The 22,740-nt window shown below is 37.3% G+C and overlaps 1 protein-coding gene across 1 annotated transcript; it reads right to left on the reverse strand.

Moving 5' to 3' along the window:
* Positions 1-9,815: 9,815 nt before the first annotated feature.
* On the reverse strand, positions 9,816-21,436 carry lamc2 (laminin, gamma 2). The gene is made up of 22 exons (XM_053499296.1): positions 21,317-21,436; positions 18,677-18,850; positions 18,424-18,547; positions 18,253-18,344; positions 18,041-18,172; positions 17,739-17,928; positions 16,026-16,138; positions 15,729-15,944; positions 15,318-15,491; positions 14,980-15,213; positions 14,743-14,879; positions 14,407-14,560; positions 14,040-14,245; positions 13,759-13,838; positions 13,417-13,554; positions 13,179-13,323; positions 12,737-12,883; positions 12,527-12,638; positions 11,655-11,839; positions 11,365-11,523; positions 11,164-11,263; positions 9,816-10,383 (listed from the first exon to the last, which is right to left on the reverse strand). The coding sequence occupies exons 1-22, from the start codon at positions 21,381-21,383 to the stop codon at positions 10,130-10,132; spliced, it is 3,333 nt and encodes a 1,110-aa protein (XP_053355271.1). The 5' UTR covers positions 21,384-21,436; the 3' UTR covers positions 9,816-10,129.
* Positions 21,437-22,740: the final 1,304 nt, after the last annotated feature.

Genomic DNA, 22,740 nt, shown 5'->3' on the forward strand with positions numbered 1-22,740 from the left:
CTTCTATTAAGGCTGTCTTTGCTTGCCAAAATGCTTAAGAAAATACAATGCTTTGAGTAAAAACTAATCACTGCCGTAACTTTGCATACCTCGTGGCTGACATTTTCATTTTATTTTGAAGACAAACACACTTACAGGCTGACCACTCGAATCTAATCACTTTAATAATTTGTTTAACGAAAGGAGTCGAAGCATGGTACTGATTCCAACTTGATTTCAAGATCTCAGATCTGAAGATTTATTTAGTAGCTTGAGAATAACTGATGTTAAACATATTTACTAACAATGGGCAAAAAAAATCGATTCTTTATGTGGCAAAAAAAAAGAAGAAATTATTTATAAATGCTTGTATTTGAAATGATGAAAGTTGCAGTTCCTCTATAGTCCATTCAATTTATAGTTTTACGACTGTAAAAATATATTTATGCAATAATTTATATATATATATAATTAACTAGAATATTTATAAAATCGTGATACTTACAGAATCACATTACAAGTCAAATTGTGACCTAGATATCATGAGAATATTGTATCAGAAGATGCTTGGTATTTCCATCCTTAATATATTCTGACTAGCCGTTAGGTGCAGGTGTAAACATTCACATTCATGCAATTATCCAATCAGCCGTTGCAGAGAGCATGCAAATGCAGGTCGAGAGGGCTGACGCTTAGTGGACTGGAAAAAGACCCAATGTTTTTTGTTTTTTGATTACTTTTAGTGAGATTATGTCCAATGTGGTGTTAAATACTAGTTCTTATCAGGTGTGGAACCCGACACAAGCTGACAAGTCTGATGGGTTATGCATTGAGATGCTTTTTACGCTCACCAAAGGAAGAGTTAGAAGTGCTTATATAAGTTCTATTCACTTCTTGTCAGCTCTTCCTTCAGCAACACTGAAAGCCAAATGACTTTTTTTTTTTTTTTATTATTATTCCAGTGGCAATTTGATTCTATAGCACTCCAGAATTTTGCCAGGATGGGATCTCTAAAACCTCATTTTAAGTATAATATTTTTACACTTTCATCTCCACTTTATGGAAACTGTTAAGATTCTTTCCATTATTTAATGGCAACCATATGTTGTTTGATGTATAAAACTCTTGTTTCTTTTAAATATATTTATTGCTATTAATTAATTAATTTATTTATTTATTTATTTATTTATTTATTGTAAGTAAGCTGGCACAAGAACATTTGTCAAGGTCAGGGAGGTTTACCTTTCCTTATATAATTGTATTTCTATCTTGGCATCATTCTCTGATGAATCTCTAATGGTACTGATGTTTGCTTTGAACATTGATGTGATGATTTTCACCTGCATCTCCATGACTTTATGCATTGCTCTACTGCAACATGGTTGGTCAGTTGGTTAATTGAATTAGCAGCAACTGATTTTATATTTCATAAAATAACATTATTGATATAAAAATTTCAGTTACTATTAAATGATGCTCAATTGGAATCTTGAAAATATACAGTACGTCTAAAGTTTATTACAGTAATAATAGGTAAATATTATAATATATAATGCCTGTATGCATGTCAGATAACATTATTATACACTATAACTATATACCTTAGTTGTTTAATCAGCTTATATTGGCAATGCCATGTTTAAATGAACCCGTCAGAGTCGTGCTTTTTCTCCTGCTTAACAATGCTCTGCGGTTAGAAATACCGAAGTGACAGTCAGTGAAGTTTTAGAGGTTTAGAGCAGGAGGTAAGAGATCATTCCTGCTTATTTTAAACTTTTTGATGGCAATGTTACTAATATGGCAAAATTAGATGACAGCTGACTTAAATGGCTTGCATGAGTGTACAGATCATGAAGTCATATTATTCAGGATATTTCCTTTCCTCTGCAACGGCTTTGGAGTCTAATACATACAGTACACATATCTTAATTAGGTTTGTCTTTTTTCATGTAATATTAAGTTATAAATTAATTTTAAGCTTGAAAGTTCATTGTAGTCATTTGTGCAATAAGTAAGTAAGGATAGTGATTTTACCCACAGTACCTGAAGGCTGACAGGATGGAGCATTTGACTAGGTTGTATTGGCGGTTGTATTGTCTTTTGTAGAAGGTCTATTTTTTCACTGTTTTGTGACGAATGAATTCAAACTATAACATGTATTATACTGTATACTTGCTACTACTTAAATTACTTAAAGACTGTGACCAGTGCCTGTACTTAACTCCAGTGAATAAATTAGATTAGGGAATTAGGGTAAGGTTACTACAGCAATCTCTGTCATCAAATCATTGTGCATGATGCAATAACAGAGTTACAAGAGACTCATGCTAAGCATCTCACTCTGCATGGCTTACGTGATCCTCCATATTTGTAGTAATATATTTCACTCAGTTTCCTACACATAACTATGACTTTAGTGCAAATCATTATGTACGCATTCGTTTTCCTTTCAGATTATATTCAGATTATACAGATTATCTTATTTATTTATTATTTTTTTTTTTTTACATTTATTATTTAATGCTTAATTATAAATGTATGTGTCTATTGATGTGCACATAATGGAACCGACATAAAAAACATATTGTGGTATCAGTGTTTTATTTTCTGACATGTCATGCTTTAATTTAAGTACCATGTGTAGAACAAGGGAGCCATTATGATACACATTATGAATAATAATAGTATACTGCTAATGGAAGTACCAAACTGTGTAGTTCCTCTAATGATCCATGCTGGCTCCAAAGTGAGTCAATCCTCATTGCCACTCGTTAAAATGTCTAACTTTATAAATAGAAATAATAGAATTAAACCTGTTTGCAGGTAATATAGAAAGTTTGTTTTGGTCTCAATAGATAGATTTCCCATTGATAACAAGTGTACAGGCGTGAATTTTTATGTAACTCAACAGTTATGATTATGTTACACATTAAAATCATGCGTAATTAGGGGTGTCACCAATTTGAGTGACAACTGCATTGCAGGTGTCAAACTGGTGCTATCTGCTGTGCATAACTTTAGCTAATAGCTAACCGGAAACATTGCAGTTGAACTTACCTCAAGAGTTAACATGGCACAACATTTAGGTTATGCAAAACCGAGTTCAATCAAATGCAAAGGCTAAGGTAGCTAGCTTGCAGTAGGTCGCGGGTTTGAGCCCTGCCAAGTTGCCATGGTTGAGGTCTTGAGTGAGGCAGCTCCTGCTAAGATGGCGACCACCAGAACTCCCAGAGCTTAATTTCAGCTTCTGAAAAAAAAATCTATGGGTGACATTATGTAGGGTTGGTTCAGTTCTTATGCAGTCTTAAAAAACTTCTATTTACTTCCATTACATTTTTTTTTTCAGGTTTTTTTTTTACATTAAGAGAGTTTTCATGTATTTCAGCTGGAGAATAAACACACATATACGTTAGGAAGTTATGTGGACTTTAAGTCACTTTATTTCTAATTGTGATTAACTTTCTTATGGTTTGCAAACCAAAATTTTGGCCATTTTTAACCTAATAAGTAATGCATTTTCCTTCTCTACCTAGAGATATTCTTTGTGAAGTTTGAACAATAGAATTGTCAGTTTATGCTGGAAAAAACATAAGGCTATTTCTCAGATTTTTAATTAATCAGCATATTCATTACTAGATGTACCCGCAACTTTTTTCACATTGAATTTAATTGCATATTCATAAGCGTGTTTTAAAAAATGTATAGCGCCATTCATTTTGGAATGAAGTGAGATTTTTAAGTGTTCCAGTGAAGTGTGTGGAATGTAAGTGTGAGATGACATTTATTAGGCAGATTTAAATTACACACTTATAAGTGCGTATTAAAAATGTACATCACCATCTTGAAATCTGAGATGAACAAATGAATTTTTTAAGGTCAAGTTTTTTATGAAATAAGAGCATTTTAAATTTTTTAAAGTAGCATATCTCCTTTTCCCATGGGCCGATTGTGATGAAACAAAGCCTACATGTTACCTCAAGCTCGGCCAAATCCAATTGTAAAAACCCCATTAAAACGCTTTCAGTAATTTTTATGTGATGCGTGCACAAACAAACAGACAAAAATTCCAAAAAAGATCTTGATGTGTTCTATTACTGTACTCATCTAATATCCCCCTGAATAATTTTTCGCAAATAACTTTAATGGACAGATGTGCCAACTTTACAGGTTTAGTATATGTTTAGATGTACACTGGAACCTCGGATTACGAGGATAATTCATTCCGAGAGCGGGCTTGTATTTCAAAACACTTGTAAACCAAATACAATTTTCCCATAAGAAATAATAGAAACTTTAATTATTCGTTCCACAGCCCCCCAAAAAATTATACATAAAAATAATTAACACAAAATATTAAGTAAAAATGAAACATATTAACCTGCACTTTACCTTTAAAATAAAGTAAAAATAAATCCTGACAGATAAGTGTTTCCGTTTATGCGCGCAGGCGCTGTGTGTGTGTGTGTGTGTGTGTGTGTGTGTGAAGCTAAAATAAGAGGTGACTTATTTTCAGCCCCTCCTGTCCCCCCTTCTTATCTTACACAGTTAACCTTTTTCCTCCCTTATTTGAATTTCACACAAACACACACACATTAACTGAATCACTGCTGTAAAGTAAAACAAACAAACAAATGAACCTGCACTTTACCTTTGAAAAGAATCGCAACAGAGCACTATGTCTGTGTAGAGCAAAGTGTGCGTGTGTTTGTGTGTATGTAAAGCAGAGAGGGGGTTTCACACACACACTAAAGGCGAGAGAGAGAAAGAGAGAGAGAGAGAGAGAGAGAGAGTGAACCGGCACAGTGTCAAATTACACGCGCGCACACATAACGTGAGGCTGAGTAAAAAAATGGATTTTTACCATATAATGAGACTTTCTTTTGCTTTACACGCGCGCACATACATGTGTTATGAGAAACAATACATGCGCGCTGTACACACACTCTTACAAACACAAAATAAAAGATGTTTTACACACACACATGTGGTCAGTGTTACAATAAACAGTACACGCGTGCATGGATGTTGATTATACCAGTAAGAGGCACGCACTAAGACCCAGCAGGGGAGACGATTACCCACAATTCCGCAGTGCAAGACAGAGATCACGTGATGCTCAGCGTCAAAACAAGAAGCGCATGCATGATACTTGATACTCGGTACTCGTAAACCAAGACTTGTTTGTTTTTCAAGTCAAAATGTATTAAAAATCCTTGCTCGTCTTGCAGAACGCTCGCAAACTGCGTTACTCGCAATCCGAGGTTTCACTGTATAGTGTATCAACAATACTATTGAAAAATCACTATATAGGAAGTCAGGCCATATACCAGAAATGACTGGGGCCACTCACTTTTAAAGCCAGATGATTATTATCTAGTCTCTCAGGCATAAAATGATGAAAATAATGTATTAACAATGACTACTGACTAAATATTGAACGTATGAGAGGGATTATCTGAGCATATGCAGCATTTAAATAAAAATAATTGTAAAACTAAGTTAATCTGGTAGTGGAGGGTCTGTTTGAATGAGCCTGATGCCACTGATGCAAAATGATTAATAGCATTGTTTTCTATAATAACACATGTCAATTAGAAACGTACAGTGTTGAGGGAGCACAAGGGTGTCAAGTGTGACTGTGTGACAATGAGATATTGTGTGCATGGCTCACGGGTCAGGGAGGAGGGACCATGGACCACTGGATTTTGCAAAGAGGTGAGGACCGAAGGTTTTATAATTCTCAAGGTCAGTTGATTTGTGCTTACGCTGAGAAGTTCCACCTTATTCTCCACACTGTAAAGGAACTTATTCAGGCCTGAAGAGTAGAGTTCCTCTCAACATCCAAGCAACATCCAGCTACTAGCATTAGGTAATTCATTTCCCTCTGTAAACCAAGAAGTAAACATGTTCTAGCCATCTATTTACCTCTCCAAAACGTACAATGGTTCTCCTGGTATATGCAATAACTTTCTTGTGAAATGCTTTATTTTCAGCCCCAGCTCTCCTTCTGTATAATCCAGAGGCCCAACAAAGACAAAATCAGATCCTATATTTTTATACCAGAAGAACCTTTACCTGGGCATCCACCGTGTTTGATTTAAAGCCATTACCTTTATCATTTAAGATATTCTTTTGTGAGAGCGAGGTTTAGAGAGCTCTTCAGCCACCCAGTTTCCATAAAACATACAGGTTAGAGACATGTTCAGCTAAAAGCGGCTAAAACTCCCAGACATGTATTTTTCTCTGAGCATTTATCCACTTGCAGTGCAAAGCAGGCAGAACAAACTGGCTCTAAAGATTGTGCTTGGACAGGGTTTAAAAGAAATGTAAAAATCTCACAGCATGATTTTCTCTCAATCAGTTCATCCAGCTGGCCACTGAGACAGATAAATTGACAGGAGCATGATTTTACCAAAACGCAGCCCTGTTTATCCAAAACCCCAATGCATGGAAGTCAGCCAGATATGTCAGCCTGGGAGGAAAATGTGTGTTGCAGATATTTGATCTGTATTGTGGTGATAGAGAGCATTTAGAATGTACCCTACAAATCTAAAAATATGCAATATGAGCAAATGTCTTGGCACTAACAAAGTGATTTCTAGCCCTCACTGACTTTAGCTGTCTATGCTGGATGGGCAAAGAAAAGACCACAGTGTTCCAGCATTGGGCACAGCAGAAACAATGTAATGTATGGTCACATTATTTCGTTAGAATCCTGAAAATCTCCTTCCTTAAGAAGAAACTGAACACTCTCACATGGATGACGTGGGAAATCAGATGGCTTGGAAGAATGGATAAATTGGTTAGGAGCTGAACAAACACCCTTTGCTCATTCTTTCTGTCCACAGAAATCAAAATATGTCAAGTCAGTATGCGTGACTTGACTGACTGTGGGAGAAAACCTGCAAACTTCACACACACAAACCAGAGGCAGGAATCTAACCTTCGACCATGGAGGTGCAGGCCAAGGTGCTGACCTTTATGTCACTGTGCCGAGAGCTCAATTCACTTTAGTTTAATAGGGGCAGGGCTACCAATTGGAAGGTTTCAGGTTCAAACCCCACCACCAAGTTTCCACAGTTGGGCTCTTAAGCAAATCCCTTAACTACTCAGATGTATAACAGGATAAAATGTTAGTCACTCTGGATGGGAGCTTCTGCCGAATGTCATAAAGGCAATTCTATTTGATTTCATTCAATTTTATTTGTATAGCACTTTTAACAATAGACATAAAAATGTATATATTTATAGCTTAATAGTGGCAAGAAAAAACTATCTAAGACGACATGAGGAAGGAACATTTTTGGAATGACCTAACCGTGAAGCCACATCATTGAGGGTGTTCAAGTCCCATCTAAAAACTCATATGTTTTCTTTGGCATTTAAACCAACATGAGCTGTTGATGTTATATATTGTGTTTGGATTAGAGATGTGTGTGATGATGTGATTTTATTTTTACATTATTTTATTATTTATGTGAAGCACTTTGGGGCATTCTTGTTTTGCTATACAAATACAGTTGAGTTAAATTGAGTTAAGTTAAGAAACCTTAAAAGTAACCAGACTCAAAAGGGAACCAATTCTAGATTAATGTTTGCAACCATACATATTTTTCCAAAATTTTATTATTATTTTTTTTTTGCAAAACCCTGTCCACAAATCGTTACCTATTTTACAGCTTCTCTAAAAGAAATCACTTTTGTTCAGACAGGGAGAAAACTAACCTGAAAACACCAGCTAGACCTTTAACCTCTCTTATTGGCAAACACGTATAGTCTTCATCAACTTAGGAGAGAAATGTTTAATTTGGTAGAACATACAGTATGTTCAGTCGTGGTCTGATGGGAGCCAAACCTCTACCGTGTCATTTTGGTTTCAATCGTGCAGACATTCAGAAATGTTTATAGGTATAAAATGAAACAATATGATCCTAGATAATGGATAATGGGCCGTGTGGTTGCAGGCTTTTATTCCAGCCAAACAGGGAGGTTCACTTCATATTACATATTGGATACCGAGATGAACTGATTTAAACCAAATGCAGTAAGCTGTGACTCTTGGTTGATTATAATAGAAGCTACTTGCAGCCACACTATTCCTTTGCAGATAGGATTTAAGACCGTGTAAAGTATTACAAGTGGACCCTGTAAAAACTGTACTGTAGACAAAAATACTTGTTTGATATATTTACGAAAAAGGAAACTGTACCTATTTCTATTTTGTTGGTCTACAGTACTGCTATTGAAATTGTTCTTATAATTACACTAGTTTATTTTCATATCGTACTGTGTATGACTGTGTATGTGGCAAATAAAATTTGAATTTGAATTTTATTATATTACAATAGCTTTCATGAATTTCATGTTTTCTGACACCTGCTTTTCATTCTGCACGAATAAAAACAATTTGAATTTCCCGTTTCTGGCTGTTTTTGCAGTTTTAAACCAGTTTAATGTTGCAACCATACGTGTGTTAGCATTTGTGTGGGACTTGTGAAGATTTGGGATTTGTGCATGAATATTTTTATTTGTGTTTAGAGTTTTTATTAAATCAGACATTAAAACAAAGTTATTATTGAGCTCTCTAGTTCTCTGTACGTCCCGTGCCACATTCACTTCCAAGGTCCTGTAACGTCATTTCTGATTTTATAAAAAGAAAAGCAAACATTGTACAATATATCGACAATTTAAGAAATAATAATTACCCGCATCCTTTGTTCAATCCATATTTTTCCATTATGCTTTTTTTGTTATCATGTGCAGGAGCGCACCTGTTTTATTAAACACAATACAACAAACATTTAAAACTGCTCAGTCATGCCATTTAAGTATCTATTAGAGATGTTAATAATTAATCGTTAATCAGTTTATTGCTGCAAGAATTGAACAGATTAAAAATGTAATAACTGATAAGGTTTGTTTTGCATGTAATGTTAACCTTAACATCCCAGCTGTAATATTACATCAGCTCAGCTCTCCTTATAGCCAGGTCCTTACATGCTCGCTAATATGAATCTTTTCATGAACTCCAGCAAACTGGGTGTGAACTGTGAAACGTGTTTGTGAGTGTTTCAATAGCGTTTCACGTGCACAGCCGATGTGTGTGTGTGTGTGTGTGTGGAGGGGCGATACTATTCACAGGCAGACCAGACAAAGAAATGGTTAAGAGGCTAAGATGCTCTGTGCGCAATTTTATAAGGCCTTACCCATTATAAACAATAACAAAACAATAAATTCATTTTGTGGAAAATGAATTGATTTATAGCATTAATAAATCAGTGCATGGGGAAATACTGGATTGTGCCGTTTTTCAATTTTGAAACTAAAACTGAGGGGGACGTGTGCACCTGGTTATTATTCATTAATTATTAATAATTAATTGATGATTGATCCTCAACATGTTTAACAATTAGTTATAAAAATATGCAAAACGTTACACCCTAGTGTCTGTGTGTAATGAGCTACAGTACTACTGAGCCCCACCCAGAACTGCAGAACTGAACAACAAGCCAAAGTAAAGTTTTCTTCACATGAGGTCGGATTAAGAGGTGAAAAAAAATTGGCTTGTATACGTCTCTGGCCAAAAGACTATATTGATTTTTTGTAAGCATGCCCTGACTTGATGTCTAAAATTGACTGAAGAGTGTCTTTTGCATAAAAGGGCTTCCTTTATTAAATCGTGATTTCTTCAAAGTGATGATTTGATTACTGCAGAATTCCAACAACTCAAAACTTCTTAAATTCTACTTCAAAAATTCTAAATGAAGGTTACACACAAGCAGCTCAACAGTTTCTGGAATTAAACAATTTTTGAAATGACCAATGATTATAATAAATATCTTCAACATTTTATTCAACAGCACCATACATACAATAAATACTGTCAGGTTGCAAAATTATATGACTGTTTGCACACGTTGGCTTTGCAGACACACTTGCTTTAAGTACGACATTATACAAAATGAATGTGTGAATAAAAAAATAAAATAAAACAGTATCCTAATCTTTCGTCTTTTTTTTTTTTTTTTAAAGAAACTCATAAATATAGTTAGTATCATCTACTGAAAAAATGCACATTAAATGTAAAGCAATGTCAATTTCAAAAAGTCTCTGAGGCATTTTTCTATAGTCCGTTTCTTATATTAGACCACTAAGCCCTCTCGATGGGCGGAGTGTTATAGCAGCCGTCTGGAATGGTTCGGTAAATGTGCTCGAGGTTGTCGATGTCAGCCAGGATGGTGTCGATATCGTTGATCATGCGAGCGATGGAAGCTTTCTGCAAAGCCTCTTTGTCCTCTAGGTCTTTGAGCCTGGGCCTGAGCTCTGTATCTACACGTCTACGGCTTGTAGCTATAGCCTTTTCCAGATCCGACACCTTCTTTTCATCTACAGCTCCTGGTTTTCCTGTGGGACGAGAGCCAGATTTTAGGAATGAACAAACTAGATCATGTCTCAAACAGACTTTTAAAAAGGAGTTAAGACAGAAAAGTCACTCCCACCCAACAGTAGCTTATATAAATAAACACGTTTATAAATATGATAATTAAATGGGAACTAACTGCAGGGATAAACTGATTAGGTGGAAGACGTTAAAACATTCCAGACGTACAGTACTGTGCAAAAGTCTTAGGCACCATATTATATGCTGTAACAATTTTGTTATATATGTTTATCATGTCTGCATAATCATGTACAAAATCAATCAGTATTTTCATATATAACCTAAAAAATTATGAATAAATAACAGGAGAATAGATTCATGGCTGTAAAGAAAAAAATATATAGTACAAGACCGACTAAATTTCTGATGGAAACAAAAAACCTAATGTACGCTCCTGGGATTTACACAAAAATAGAAAGGAGCGAGTGTGACAAAGTTACCAGAAGAACTCATATTCTCCAGCAAGCTCAGTAAAACCTAACAACTGTTTTACTTATAGTACTGTGCAAAAGTCTTGGGCACATAACAAAATATGGCATAAGCAAAAGAAACATTTCTGCATAAAAGAAACTTCTATAAAGAGCAATAAAGAAAAATAAAATAAACAGTCAATATTTGGAGTGAAAACTCATTGCTTAAAATCAGGAGTTTTAGACACAGATTTGTGCAGTTTTAAATGATGACCTATATCTGATACAGCTTTACTACATTAAATAATTGACACATTTGTCATCAATACTCACCAAGTAATCCTAAAAGGTTATTAACGGTATGCAAAGCATCTCCGACAGCATCTCTAGTGAGATTCGCATTAATATATGCTCCACTGGCCCCCCATTCAACCTGAAATAATAATAATTATAATAATAAAAATGAAATTGAGTACACGTAACATGACTTAACATGAGGTAAAGTTGACATGAATGTAGACATGAAGGTGTTACCTCCTCAGCTTGCTTCAGGTCTCTCTCTGCATTTGTTTTCTCATTCAGCAGTTTCTTCATGGCTGCGTCTGCTTGGCTGTTTAGCCCCTCCAGACCTCCCCTTAGTGTCGAAGCTGTTTTCAAAAGATCAGTCGAGGGCGGCAGGGAACCCGTCAATTTCTGCGGAGACAGAGAGAACAGCCTTATAATAATTAACACTCGATAACAGAGCTTACATTTGCATTTTGTTATTTAATTCATTCTCATGAGTTAATGAGACCTTAAAGTAAAAATGAGAAGTAATGTCATACCTCCAGTTTGGCCAGAGAGAGGTTAAGGTTGTTGAAAGTATCACTGTAGTCAACCATCTGGTCCAGAATGCCCTGGGTCTTGTCATTGTTGACCACAGCTGTCTTAATGATTTCACTAATCATAGGCAGTTTACTGAGAGCATCATCAGCCAGCGCCTTACTATTATCGATCTGGGTTTCAAATCCTAGACAAAATGTAAAGATTTTTATTATTGGCAATATTACTACAATACAACATTTCCACTGAGAGATGTAGAGTCACCCCTCCACCAAATATGGTAGCAAATTCAGGAGTGGGATTTACTATATAAGTGGTACAACGCATAAATGTAATAATACTAAAATGAAACATCACCCATCCAACTAGGGACTGTGGAGGCCAAAGATGATTACCATTATATTTTTACCCAAATTAGCCTTATCAGCCTAATCTGCATGTCTTTGGACTGTGGGAGGAAACTGGAGTACCCAGAGGAAACCCACCAAGCACGGGGAGAACATGCATCAAATCCAGACTCTGGAGGTGCAAAGCGACAATGCTAACCACTAAGCCACCGTGCCACCAAAATTAAAAATTAAAATTAAATTAAGCAAGATATATACAATTTAAAGGACACCTATTAGGCAAAAATATTTTTTACACCTTCCTTGTATTTAGGTATCAGCCAGGGTTTAAACAAGCCAATTATATCCCTAATGTGACCTTATGTGGTGACTCAAGCAGCTGAGGCTCTGGGTTTCTAATCAGACGGAGTTCATGCCCCGTCACCACTAGGTGACAGAGGAGGAGTGAAACAGAGGGAGTTTTCGGGCTGAAATCATGCATTACCTACTAAAGCACAGTAAAATATGAGACAGAAATGTGTCCTAACCTTTGAGCTTCTCCAGAGCTTGATCCACACTGCCCAGATTGTTAAAGAGAGTCAGAGCTTTATCCGCATCTCCTTTGGCAATGTTGGCCCTGGCAAGCAGGTTATTCTGGACCTTAGAAGAGACAGCGCAAAGCAAGGGTGAGCTTAGGACTATTGAACCAAGAACTACGGTTATGCTGATTATTATGCATTGTGGTGTCATTTCTTTACCTCCTGAGCGCCTTTGAGCTGATTCATTAGATCCACTGCTTCTTTCTGATCAGCCCCAAACTGCTCTTGCAGCTCCAGGAACCCTGACACGTCATTCCCGTAGGATTTCTTCAGACCATCAAGTGAGGCAACCAAGCCAGTGATGTCCTTCAGTAGACAGAGCGGTGGTTAAGTGTAAGAGTGCATCCCACTTCACAGAGCATTCACACCTAACCTTTTAACTATGACTGAAAAGTCTAAACCATTAGGATTGAGGGGTCACAAAATATATTGAAGTGAGAGCTTTTTTTTTTTATTATACAGATATATGCTAGTCTTCTAAAATGTTAAGTTAGTATGGTGAATGGATAAACTACTACAATACTACAAAGGCTAATACTTTAAACATAACTCATTCATTATGACAAGGTGAAATCTATATCTACAGTTCTCTGCTTCGTACCTTTGGAACCTTTGGAAGGTTTTTCTCCAGGTCAGCGATCTGTTTCAGGGTACCCAGTGCCACTGAGCTTTCTGTCTCCGCTGCGTTACTCACACGAGCCGCCTGCTTGTTCATGGCATTGACCAGGTCCATATCTGCATCGTACCTGCCACAATGATTATATTATATACACCGTTTCTACAATACAATACATACATGTTGTGATAGATTATGCTGATAGCAAAGCATTGTGACTTACTGCGTCCTGAGGCCATTAAGTTGCTCTCTCACTTTGTTTTCTCCGCTGATTACGTTGCGCATAAGAGCCAGAGCGTTCTCAGACTCCAAAAGAGAGCTCTTCGCTGTCTGCTCCACTGAAGCTGCTTGACCCATGTGCCTAAAGAGGAAAATAACACTCAGAGGTCAATAATGGTGTAACAAAATAAATACTGTAATTCGTAAAACTTGCATTGTCATATTATATGAAGAAAATTTCTATACAATTCTCCCCTGATTTATGACTTTTTAGGATAATATTTATTATTGATGAAATCAATAAGATTTTCAGTATTTAGTGTGGCATGATCCATGCTGCACTTACTTCTGAGCGAGATCGTTTGCTTTCTGAACCAAATCAGACACGAAGTTTGTGCCTGGAACCGCATCACGCAAGGGGATGTCCTACAATAGAGCAGATATACGTACCAATGAATCAACACATGAACATAATAAGGCAGCGAAATGATAATGTATGTGAAAACATAGTGTTTGTTGCCATGGGAACAGTATTGTCATAAGGGGGGTATCAAACATTCATCTTCCATTTTATAAGTTCAACAGAATTGTTCGAACTGTTAATATACTATAATTGAAAACACTCACGACTGCCTGGATGTCCTGTTTGGCCTTTTGCAGGTTTTGCCTAATATCACTGATGAGTTTTTGGATGTCAGCCACTTCTCTCTGATATTGCCGCTCGTGCCAGACAACCTTCTCTACGATCTTCGAGAGGTTCTGGACTTTTTTCTCATCTTGCAACTGACGGCCGCCAATGGCTAACAGCTGGGCTTGAAGATTCTTCTCTGCCTCTACAGGGTGAATTATAAAAATGATTACCATACAGCAAAAGTAGAAAGCACTCCTATACAATTAATCTTCCATATATATATATATACATGGAAGGGAAATAATCTGGAGAGGATGAACTTTAGCAAAAATAAAAATCTAGACAAACAAGCGAGTGTTTTACCAATAAGTGAGTCTGTTTCACTTTCCACAGTCTTGACCATTTGTTCAGCGGTGCTGATTGCTTCCTCCATGGCACTAGTGATGTCCACACCACCGTTCCCCACTTCATTAAAAAGAGCTTCCACCTGCTGCAGCTTCTTCACATACATCTGAATCTGATCAGCACATCACATCACAGGCATTAACCAGGTTTCTCATTTACAGTTGACCAAACAATTACACAATCTAGCATCACTACTGGATAACCAAGTTCATGCAGTTTAGCTTTATACAGCTGCTTTTTTTAATTATTGTATTGTGCAAAAGGGACAATTACTTGATGAACCATTTTACCCACCTGGCTCTTAACCGGGTTGAAGCATGATGGGCATGTGGATTTGACACACTTTGGTCCATTAAAACCCTCTTTACATTTGCACTGGCCTAGATCATTGCACAAGCTGGAGATTGATCCCTTTGGGTTGCATTTACAAGCTAAAAGACAAAAAAGAAAGAAAGAAGTAATGACGGGTTTGTTCACAGTTGCAGGATTCGATTAGACTCCTTCTTGAGTGACAGTATTCGTCTAACTCACCTCGACATGAATCGCCAGCTTTGCTGTGAAAGAATCCCTCCAGACACTTCTCACACTGAAAGCCTGTGGTGTTGTTCAGGCATTTGAAACACTCCCCCGTTAAAGGGTCGCAGTTGCCCACGGCATTTAAGTCCAAGTGCCCATTACAGTGACAGCGCTGGCAGGGTCGCTGAACTCCACTCTCTCCAAGAGGATCGCCATAGAAACCATCGATGCACTTTTGGCACCGAGAGCCTGTCATATAACACAGGGAAATAAACAGGCATTATTTATAGCTTGATGGGAAAAGTATATCTGGTTTTCTAGTGATGACTCCGGTCAGGTTGCTTGCTACTCACCTGTGGTCCCAGATGGGCATTTACATTTTACTCTTAGGGTCCCTGGAATGAGCGAACAGGTCTGCCCTGTGGAGCATGGGCACTTCTTGCAGGCCCCAGGAAGCTCAGGGTCGCTGTAGTAACCAGTATCACAGACTTGTCCAGTAGAAGTCTCATCAGCTGAGTAGCAGTCCCCTGGAAACAACACACTGCATCCATAACTTGGTAACATAAAATACTGGATTTTCTAAGTAGGCTCAAATCACACATCCTGAATCCCAAAACCTGTTTTGGTTTGGTTAACTGTATGTAGTTTACCACTTTTGTAAATCACTGGATGACTAATAAAAAAAGTTCTCCAACCCCAACTTTACAATGTAAATAATTTATCCATTAACCGTCAATACACTAACAGTTTTTTGAGTAAAGTACCTGTTTCAGGATCGCAGCTTCCTCCCAGACAGGCACATGGCTCACACTGGCTACGGACACCCTGTTCTGGGAAGCGTCTTTTATACCCAGCAGCACAGCGCTCACAAAACTGTCCTTCGTAACCTGTCGGACAACGGCACTTCTCCACCCAGAATGCAGGGGAGCCAGGACCCAACTGGGCTGAGACCAGAACGACGTCGTCCAAATAACCACGTCCTGTTGTAAAACACATAACCAGTTAATACATACGAGCTAACCAAGAGTTCTCGGAAACTTAATCGGTTTAAATGCACGTACCTCCTTCACCAAAAGTGGCTCGGATTTTGATGGCTGTGAGGTTGCTCAAAAGGGTTTGAAATGCTTGCGCTGAGAGCTGGGGTTTCCATTTGCTGCTGGGTTGTTCGTCTAGCCTATAACATGAACAACAATACCAGAATGGTCATGTACAGAATGAATAAAATAAGCAAATATGCTGTGTAATGAGGAGTATTGTTAACCTTGATCAATACAACATGCAGAAATTGTTCTAATCGATCTGATATGAGATCTTGTAATAAAGATCAAATCCAATATTTATTCAGCCAGTGTTTGTAAGTGATACTTGTATGGTATCATGAAGTTCCCACTAAAGCAGCAACACATTCATCCACTGTATGTACAGGTTGTTGGTTAATGTGTTGTTCTCCTTATATTGTTGGAACTTGTTTCTTTTTTTGAAAGGGTTGAACTCAGGTAGTACTGCAGCTGGAAGGCTATTAAGACTGGCAATGCACCAGTTGAGGTTTTTTTTAAGCGCCCGCTAAACAGCAAATTTCCTGTCTATAATGTTCTCGGATAAAATTAAAAAAAAAGTCACGTCAGGACTGAATTTATACAAAGAAACAGCAACACACCTAGTAATATTTTATTTAGAAAATACAACCAGGATCTACTCTGAAGCTGGGACAAACACACTAATGCATGTCCATCATCCATGCAGCGAAGTATCATTAAGAATATTGTAACGTAATTAGTCTTTTACTTACAAATGTAACAGATAGACATCTTGACAATTGAAAAGATCTTAAAATTAGGCAAACGGTTAGTTCTGAGTAATCTAATTGGACGAGAGGGATTCCATGAGTGATGATATAGAGCATAACAGCACTGGGACGTTTAACGCTGTGTATCACTCTTCGTCCCAGTTGTTCTAATAACCGTTAATAACACTATCTGTACTGGAAAGAGGGGAGAGCAGCTTACCAAATGTCTTATCGGTAGTCGTAGTGTTGTTCTATCCGCGGCTCACGCAAGATAAAAAGCTAACTAGCTTCTAACACAAAGCTAAATCCCAGATCCCTCTCTAACCCCTGATCAATGGCACTACTTGATATGTGGAACAAGGGATTGTTTACTGCACAAGCTTTCATTTAACGCTATTTGGGATTTAGCACTAAAAACCAGAATGTAGCTGATATTCTAAACCAGAATGAGTATTTCAGGACTGTCTGTCACCTCCATGGTATATTCTTCTCAGCTTTCTACTACATAGTACTGTTAAGAATTTAAAACTACTTTCACCCCTGTTAATTACACTGTTGGTCGCTAACTGTCAGTCACCTGAAAAGAAGAAAATCATAATCTGTTGCTAATAAATTGTTTGTGAAAAGCAATATCACACTCAAGGTTATGCTGTTGTGCTGAATATCAACCCTCAAGCCTGCAAAAGCATCACAGCTGTGCTGATATTCTCTACAATAGCACTCCCTCTCGTGTGATATTGTTTTTATTGACATTTATGTTTTCTTCTTCTAGACATAAATGTTTCAACAGAACAAGTTTATTTCATGATTGGAATTTTTAAACTAGTTGGGGTTTCATTATCATGCCAATTGTCTAATTATCTGAATAATTAACGAACTAATTGCCGTTTCTTGTCATGTATGATGCCTCGTATACAGCATGCGGTCTTCATCAGCCATACAGCGATCAAGTTAATTCAGATTACTAAAGCAAACCAGCAGTGCTTACCTGAAAGTGTAGGTGATTTTCTTTCCACAGGGAATGGCAGATCTCATATTTCCCAGCGGAGCAGAAACCGTCAGTCCAGAGCCTTCTAACACGACATCTGAGGTAGAAGGATAGCGAACTCCTCGGCTCAGCCGGAGAACGAAGGAAAGAGTCTGACCGTAGCTCAGAACCTGGTTTCCGAGATATTGGGCTGAGCATGACACAGAGATGAAAGAACATTAAAATGTATTTTATAAAACTATTTTATCACTACAATCACACTGATAAATGGTGATAAGGGTTAATTGAGTAAAATGTAGAACCTGGAGCAGACAGGTAAACAGGTAACACATCTGAAGAGTAGACCTCAGTGCTGTGGTGTGCTGGAGACCAGCGGTATTCCACGTGGGACGGACTCACGCTTGGAGCAGTGATGACCTTCCAGCCGTCCATCCCTGTATATAAAGTCAATATTTTGAGTAAATACTATGTATTTGTAATGCAATTTAACCCACATTAATATTAGCTCACTGACCTTGATCAAATGTTGAGATGATGTTGTAAACTGAGTAACCCTGGGCTTGGGAGCACTCATTTGAATGACCGTTACAGAAACAGGTTTTCTGCCTGTACACAATAAAAAAATCTGTTCAGTAATAGATACATAAACAGACAGAACTGCTCGTATGCATCATCCTTTACTCACTGCAGCGATGCACAACCATTGGCTGTGATTGGAGATCCGTTAGCGCAGAGGTCACACTTGGCCCCCTGAGCACCTTGCTTACACACACACTGTCCCTGACTGTCACATCCTGGGCCCTCAGAGCCTAAATAAAAGAAAACAGATTACTTTAAAGCAGCTGGTAACATGCTTAAAATATTTGTCATTGCATTTGTGTCATTCAACGGTTGAGCAGATGATTGAAGGAATAAGCTGAATCCAGATGTTTGCCTACCTACAGGGTTGCAGGAGCAGGGCAGGCAGCCCTCTCCAGCTCTCTGGTGGAAGTATCCTTCCGTACAGCTCTCACAGTGCCGGCCTTCAGTGTTGTCTTGGCAGTTTGCACAGCGCAAGCCCAAGGAGTCGCGCACACAGTACAGAGCCTTTCCGTTGCATGTGCAGCCCGTGGCTACAATTACACAACAAAAATCAGAAAGTCATATGGATGCATATGCAAGTGCAGTTCTTAGTCTTGTCAACATGCTGGCTCCATGTTTTCAAGGATCAGGGGTTATCGTTTTTTTAAATGTTTGCCCCATTCAAATATTTTACTGAGGATAAAAATCTCATCACCATACAAGTCTTTTGTAAATGTCAATCGATTTTAAGCCTTCATTCACGAAAAAGTGCAGATTTTTGATTTGAACGCCCCAGTTTGGGTGAAACCAAAGCTTGTATAATTAATTGAATGGTGTTTATAAATACCCCTATTCAAAGAAGGCCTCAGAGTTTATTAGAGAAAATGCATGATGCCCACAAGCATGGTGGTGGTGGCATTATTTTGCATTATGCTCACACAGTCTTATCCTATTTACGGCCTTCTCTTAAAAGAGCTGAGGATGAGACATGTTCTAATTAGTTCTGGACAATCTATTTAATAGTGTTTCATTGGATGATTGGGGTCATTTTTTTAACTAATCCCAGCCACATTCATATTAAGATCATGTGACACTTTTCAGTGCCAGGTTCTACCAGGAAACTAACGCATTAAAAGAAGTTGACAATTACTCTTGATGATGCTTAAAGTTTAGGAAAAGGTTTATAATCACATAAACTCTATCAATCAAACTAGTATGTCTATTGTACCTCCTAGACCAGTGTTAAGCCACGCCCTAAAACAAACAGTACCAGGCAATGCTGTGCAAACACAAGGAATGTGAAAGGGATACAGAAGAAGGGGTAAGAACAGGTCCAGGACCATTAAGAATTATTAAGTGAGTTAATCACAGGTGTGCCGACATACAGTAAGAACCTGAAACGATATTGTTTTTTTTTTGTATGCTGAACAATAGATATTTAGTGTCTTTGGGCAGGTCTTCTCTTGTACTCCGAGGTCTTTAGCACCAGGCTGATTTAATCATTTGGATTTATAAGCTAAGTATTAATGAAGATCAATTGCACAATTTTTAGCTCCCGGCAAACATAGTCTTATCACTAACATACCCAGACTGTACTGATTCATTCTCTGCCAGGGTTTGTAATAAGGGCAGCTGTTTACTGAGATCTGTAGTAACAAGTCTAATTTAGAAAACTTATGTTTCATCTTGGCTTTGTTGAAGTAAAGAACTTTGCTCCACCTAAATAGATTTAAACTCACTCACTCTCTCACTCATCATCTATACAACTTTGTCCTGTGTACATGGTTACAGGGGCCTGGCATCTTTTTAAGGAGACTTGGGGCATGAGGCGAGGTACACCCTGGACATGATGCCAATTCAATATTTAAAACATTATTTTAGGAAAATACAAAAAAAAATATCAAATATCATCTCCAAATCATTGAAGACCATTAGTATAATTTAAACTAGACTAAGATCTCAAGTTTTTTTTGTCATTTTCCGTTTGTATTAACTTACATTAAAAGAAACTCTTCAATAAAATTTTATTTGAAAAATGTTTCCACTAAAGATAACTCTAAGCACATTGGTATAATATTAAAGTTTATATACGGTTGTGTCGTTCAGGACTTTTCAGATATTGGAAGACGGATTGATTTATGTTTAGATTTTTTATTATAAGTGATGTTTAGAGAAAGTTCTTTTCCCAAAATTTATACCGCTCATCCTGTACAGGGTCATGGCAGGCCTGGAGCCAATCCCAGAAAATATTGGGCACTACCCAGGATACACCCCGGATTGGGTGCCAGTCCATCACAGAGCGAGACAGAGAGAGAGAGAGAGAGCACCAACATACACACACACACACACACACCCACACTACAGGCAATTTGGAAGTGCCAATTATCCTTTATAACCTATAAGTCTTTGGAGTGAGAAAATTGGAGTACCCAGAGGAATCCCACCAAGCACTGGGAGAACATGCACACTCCACACACACTCAGACTCAAATTTGAACCCTTGAACCGTGATGGCAAAATTAAAATAGTCTAAACTTATAAATAAATTACGCATGATAGGACTGATATAATTTAAAACCTGGTGGTTGCTGGTATAGAAAAATAATCAGCTATGGTGTATTGACAGTCAATGTAACACAACCATAATGGATTGTTCTTCTATAACAGCACACCCTCCAAAGTTTTTTTTATTTGCCCTTAAAACTAAAACTAAGGATAAAGCATTTTAGCCATTTTTTGTTTTTGCTGTTTTTTTTAATAAACATAAATAAGGCTCAGAATAGTGCAGTATTGAGTGACAGATCCTTTTTCAGCACAACCCAAGGAATATGATCAAGTGATTTTTATCTTATTTATTTCAACCCACTAAATAAACATAATTTTATTAATTGTTTAAATTGAAAATGTGTCACACAGGCAAAGAAATAGCACAGGTGCACATGATCACATGTTTTTATGGTTCTTTTTTGTTATAATAATATTAATAATTATTATTAATAATAATAAATCTGCACTTACATGGATAAGTTCCTTGAACCGGATGCCAGATGCAGATCGCGCACAAAAAGATCCACGCGCTATTCATGTTCCAGATACTGTGATAAAGTCCCGGTGTGGTGCGCGTGCTGTAGTTAAAGCCTCTCCACACGCTTGTTTGTTCCCGTGTCTCTTAGTGCGCGAGCTTTTAAACTGTCTAGAGGCTCGTGCATGCGCCAACACGCCGCGCGCGCCTTACTCAATGACGTAGTGACTAGGAGCTGATTCAAACGCGCGCGATCTGCTGACTGAATGTTATGGATGTTAGCGGTTAGCACACACAAATAGAAACTTTTCTTAAAACTATCTCTAATTAGTAATGTTTAGTGTGTGTGTGTGTGTGTGTGTGTGTGTGTATGTAGAAAGACCCATAAGTCTTTCTACTAAAATGATGAAAAGTGCTTACACTTACTGTAGCTTTGTTGATGTCAAAACCATTGAACTTAACATAACAGACAAACTATTGTATATGTTCAGGGTCATGAAATATTTTTTTTAATTTAATACTTCCTATTCAATTGTAGCATTTTTTTAAATGCCAAGTTCAAGCAAATGTCATGTCACTTGGATCATATATCAAAGGGATCATATATCAAAGTGGGACCATATTGTTTTCATCAATTTTTTTTTCTTATATACTTTGTATTCACACTAACATCAATATCTTGTAAAATAGTTGAAACACTAAAATCATGTAACGATAATTGATTATAATTAATGATATAAAATAAATATCAGTCACCCCAAGCTCTGTCACTGTGTCGAAATACATTTAATAATTTGGAATTGTTCTTGTGTCACAGGACACTAAATGAAGAGTGCTGGACAAATGCAAAAGGTGTGTCAGATGTCTCTTTTCCCGAATTTTCCCATGGTTTATAAATGATATAAACCCTTATTTACTTGTGCTATTTGTCACAGTAGAGACCCTTTTTCTTTTAGGAAAACCTTTCCTTCTGATTTGTGTGGTACTCGAACAGTACTGTATGTGAGATACTGAGCGGTACAACGTTTGTACTTTGGGTACATACTGTATGTTTCACTCGAAATCATGAAGTTGTGTAACTTTAAACACAATTTAAGTTACTGTACATAACTGGATTTTAATTACCTTTAAAACTTTCAAAATTCCACAAAGACAATAAAATTAGGTTCCCTTTTTCTAAGACTACACTGATTGACCAATAAGAAGCCAACACAGACAACCCTAATGAACAGATTTCTCTTTGTTAAGTTCATTAAGTCTTAAGTTTGTAAGGCAGTCACAAAGTATTTTCTATGTCCTGTGGTAATTATACCTAGCTAACAGAGAACATTTTAGGTTTTAGATGGTTCTGCTTGAAAAACGTTCTTAGAACAAACATTGATAGAATCAAACTTTGTTCTTATTTTTGGCTTCAATACAT

This window comes from Clarias gariepinus, chromosome 1 (assembly GCF_024256425.1).
Source record: "Clarias gariepinus isolate MV-2021 ecotype Netherlands chromosome 1, CGAR_prim_01v2, whole genome shotgun sequence".
Lineage (NCBI taxonomy): Eukaryota > Metazoa > Chordata > Actinopteri > Siluriformes > Clariidae > Clarias > Clarias gariepinus.

Coding starts and splice junctions, on each gene's coding strand:
- lamc2 (XM_053499296.1), bottom strand. CDS start 21,383: ATGAATAGCGCGTGGATCTTTTTGTGCGCGATCTGCATCTGGCATCCG. Junction 16,139..17,738: donor AAAATCACCTACACTTTCAG/GTAAGCACTGCT, acceptor TTCATGTTATAG/GCTAGACGAACAACCCAGCA. Junction 10,384..11,163: donor TAACCTTTTAGGATTACTTG/GTGAGTATTGAT, acceptor CTCGTCCCACAG/GAAAACCAGGAGCTGTAGAT.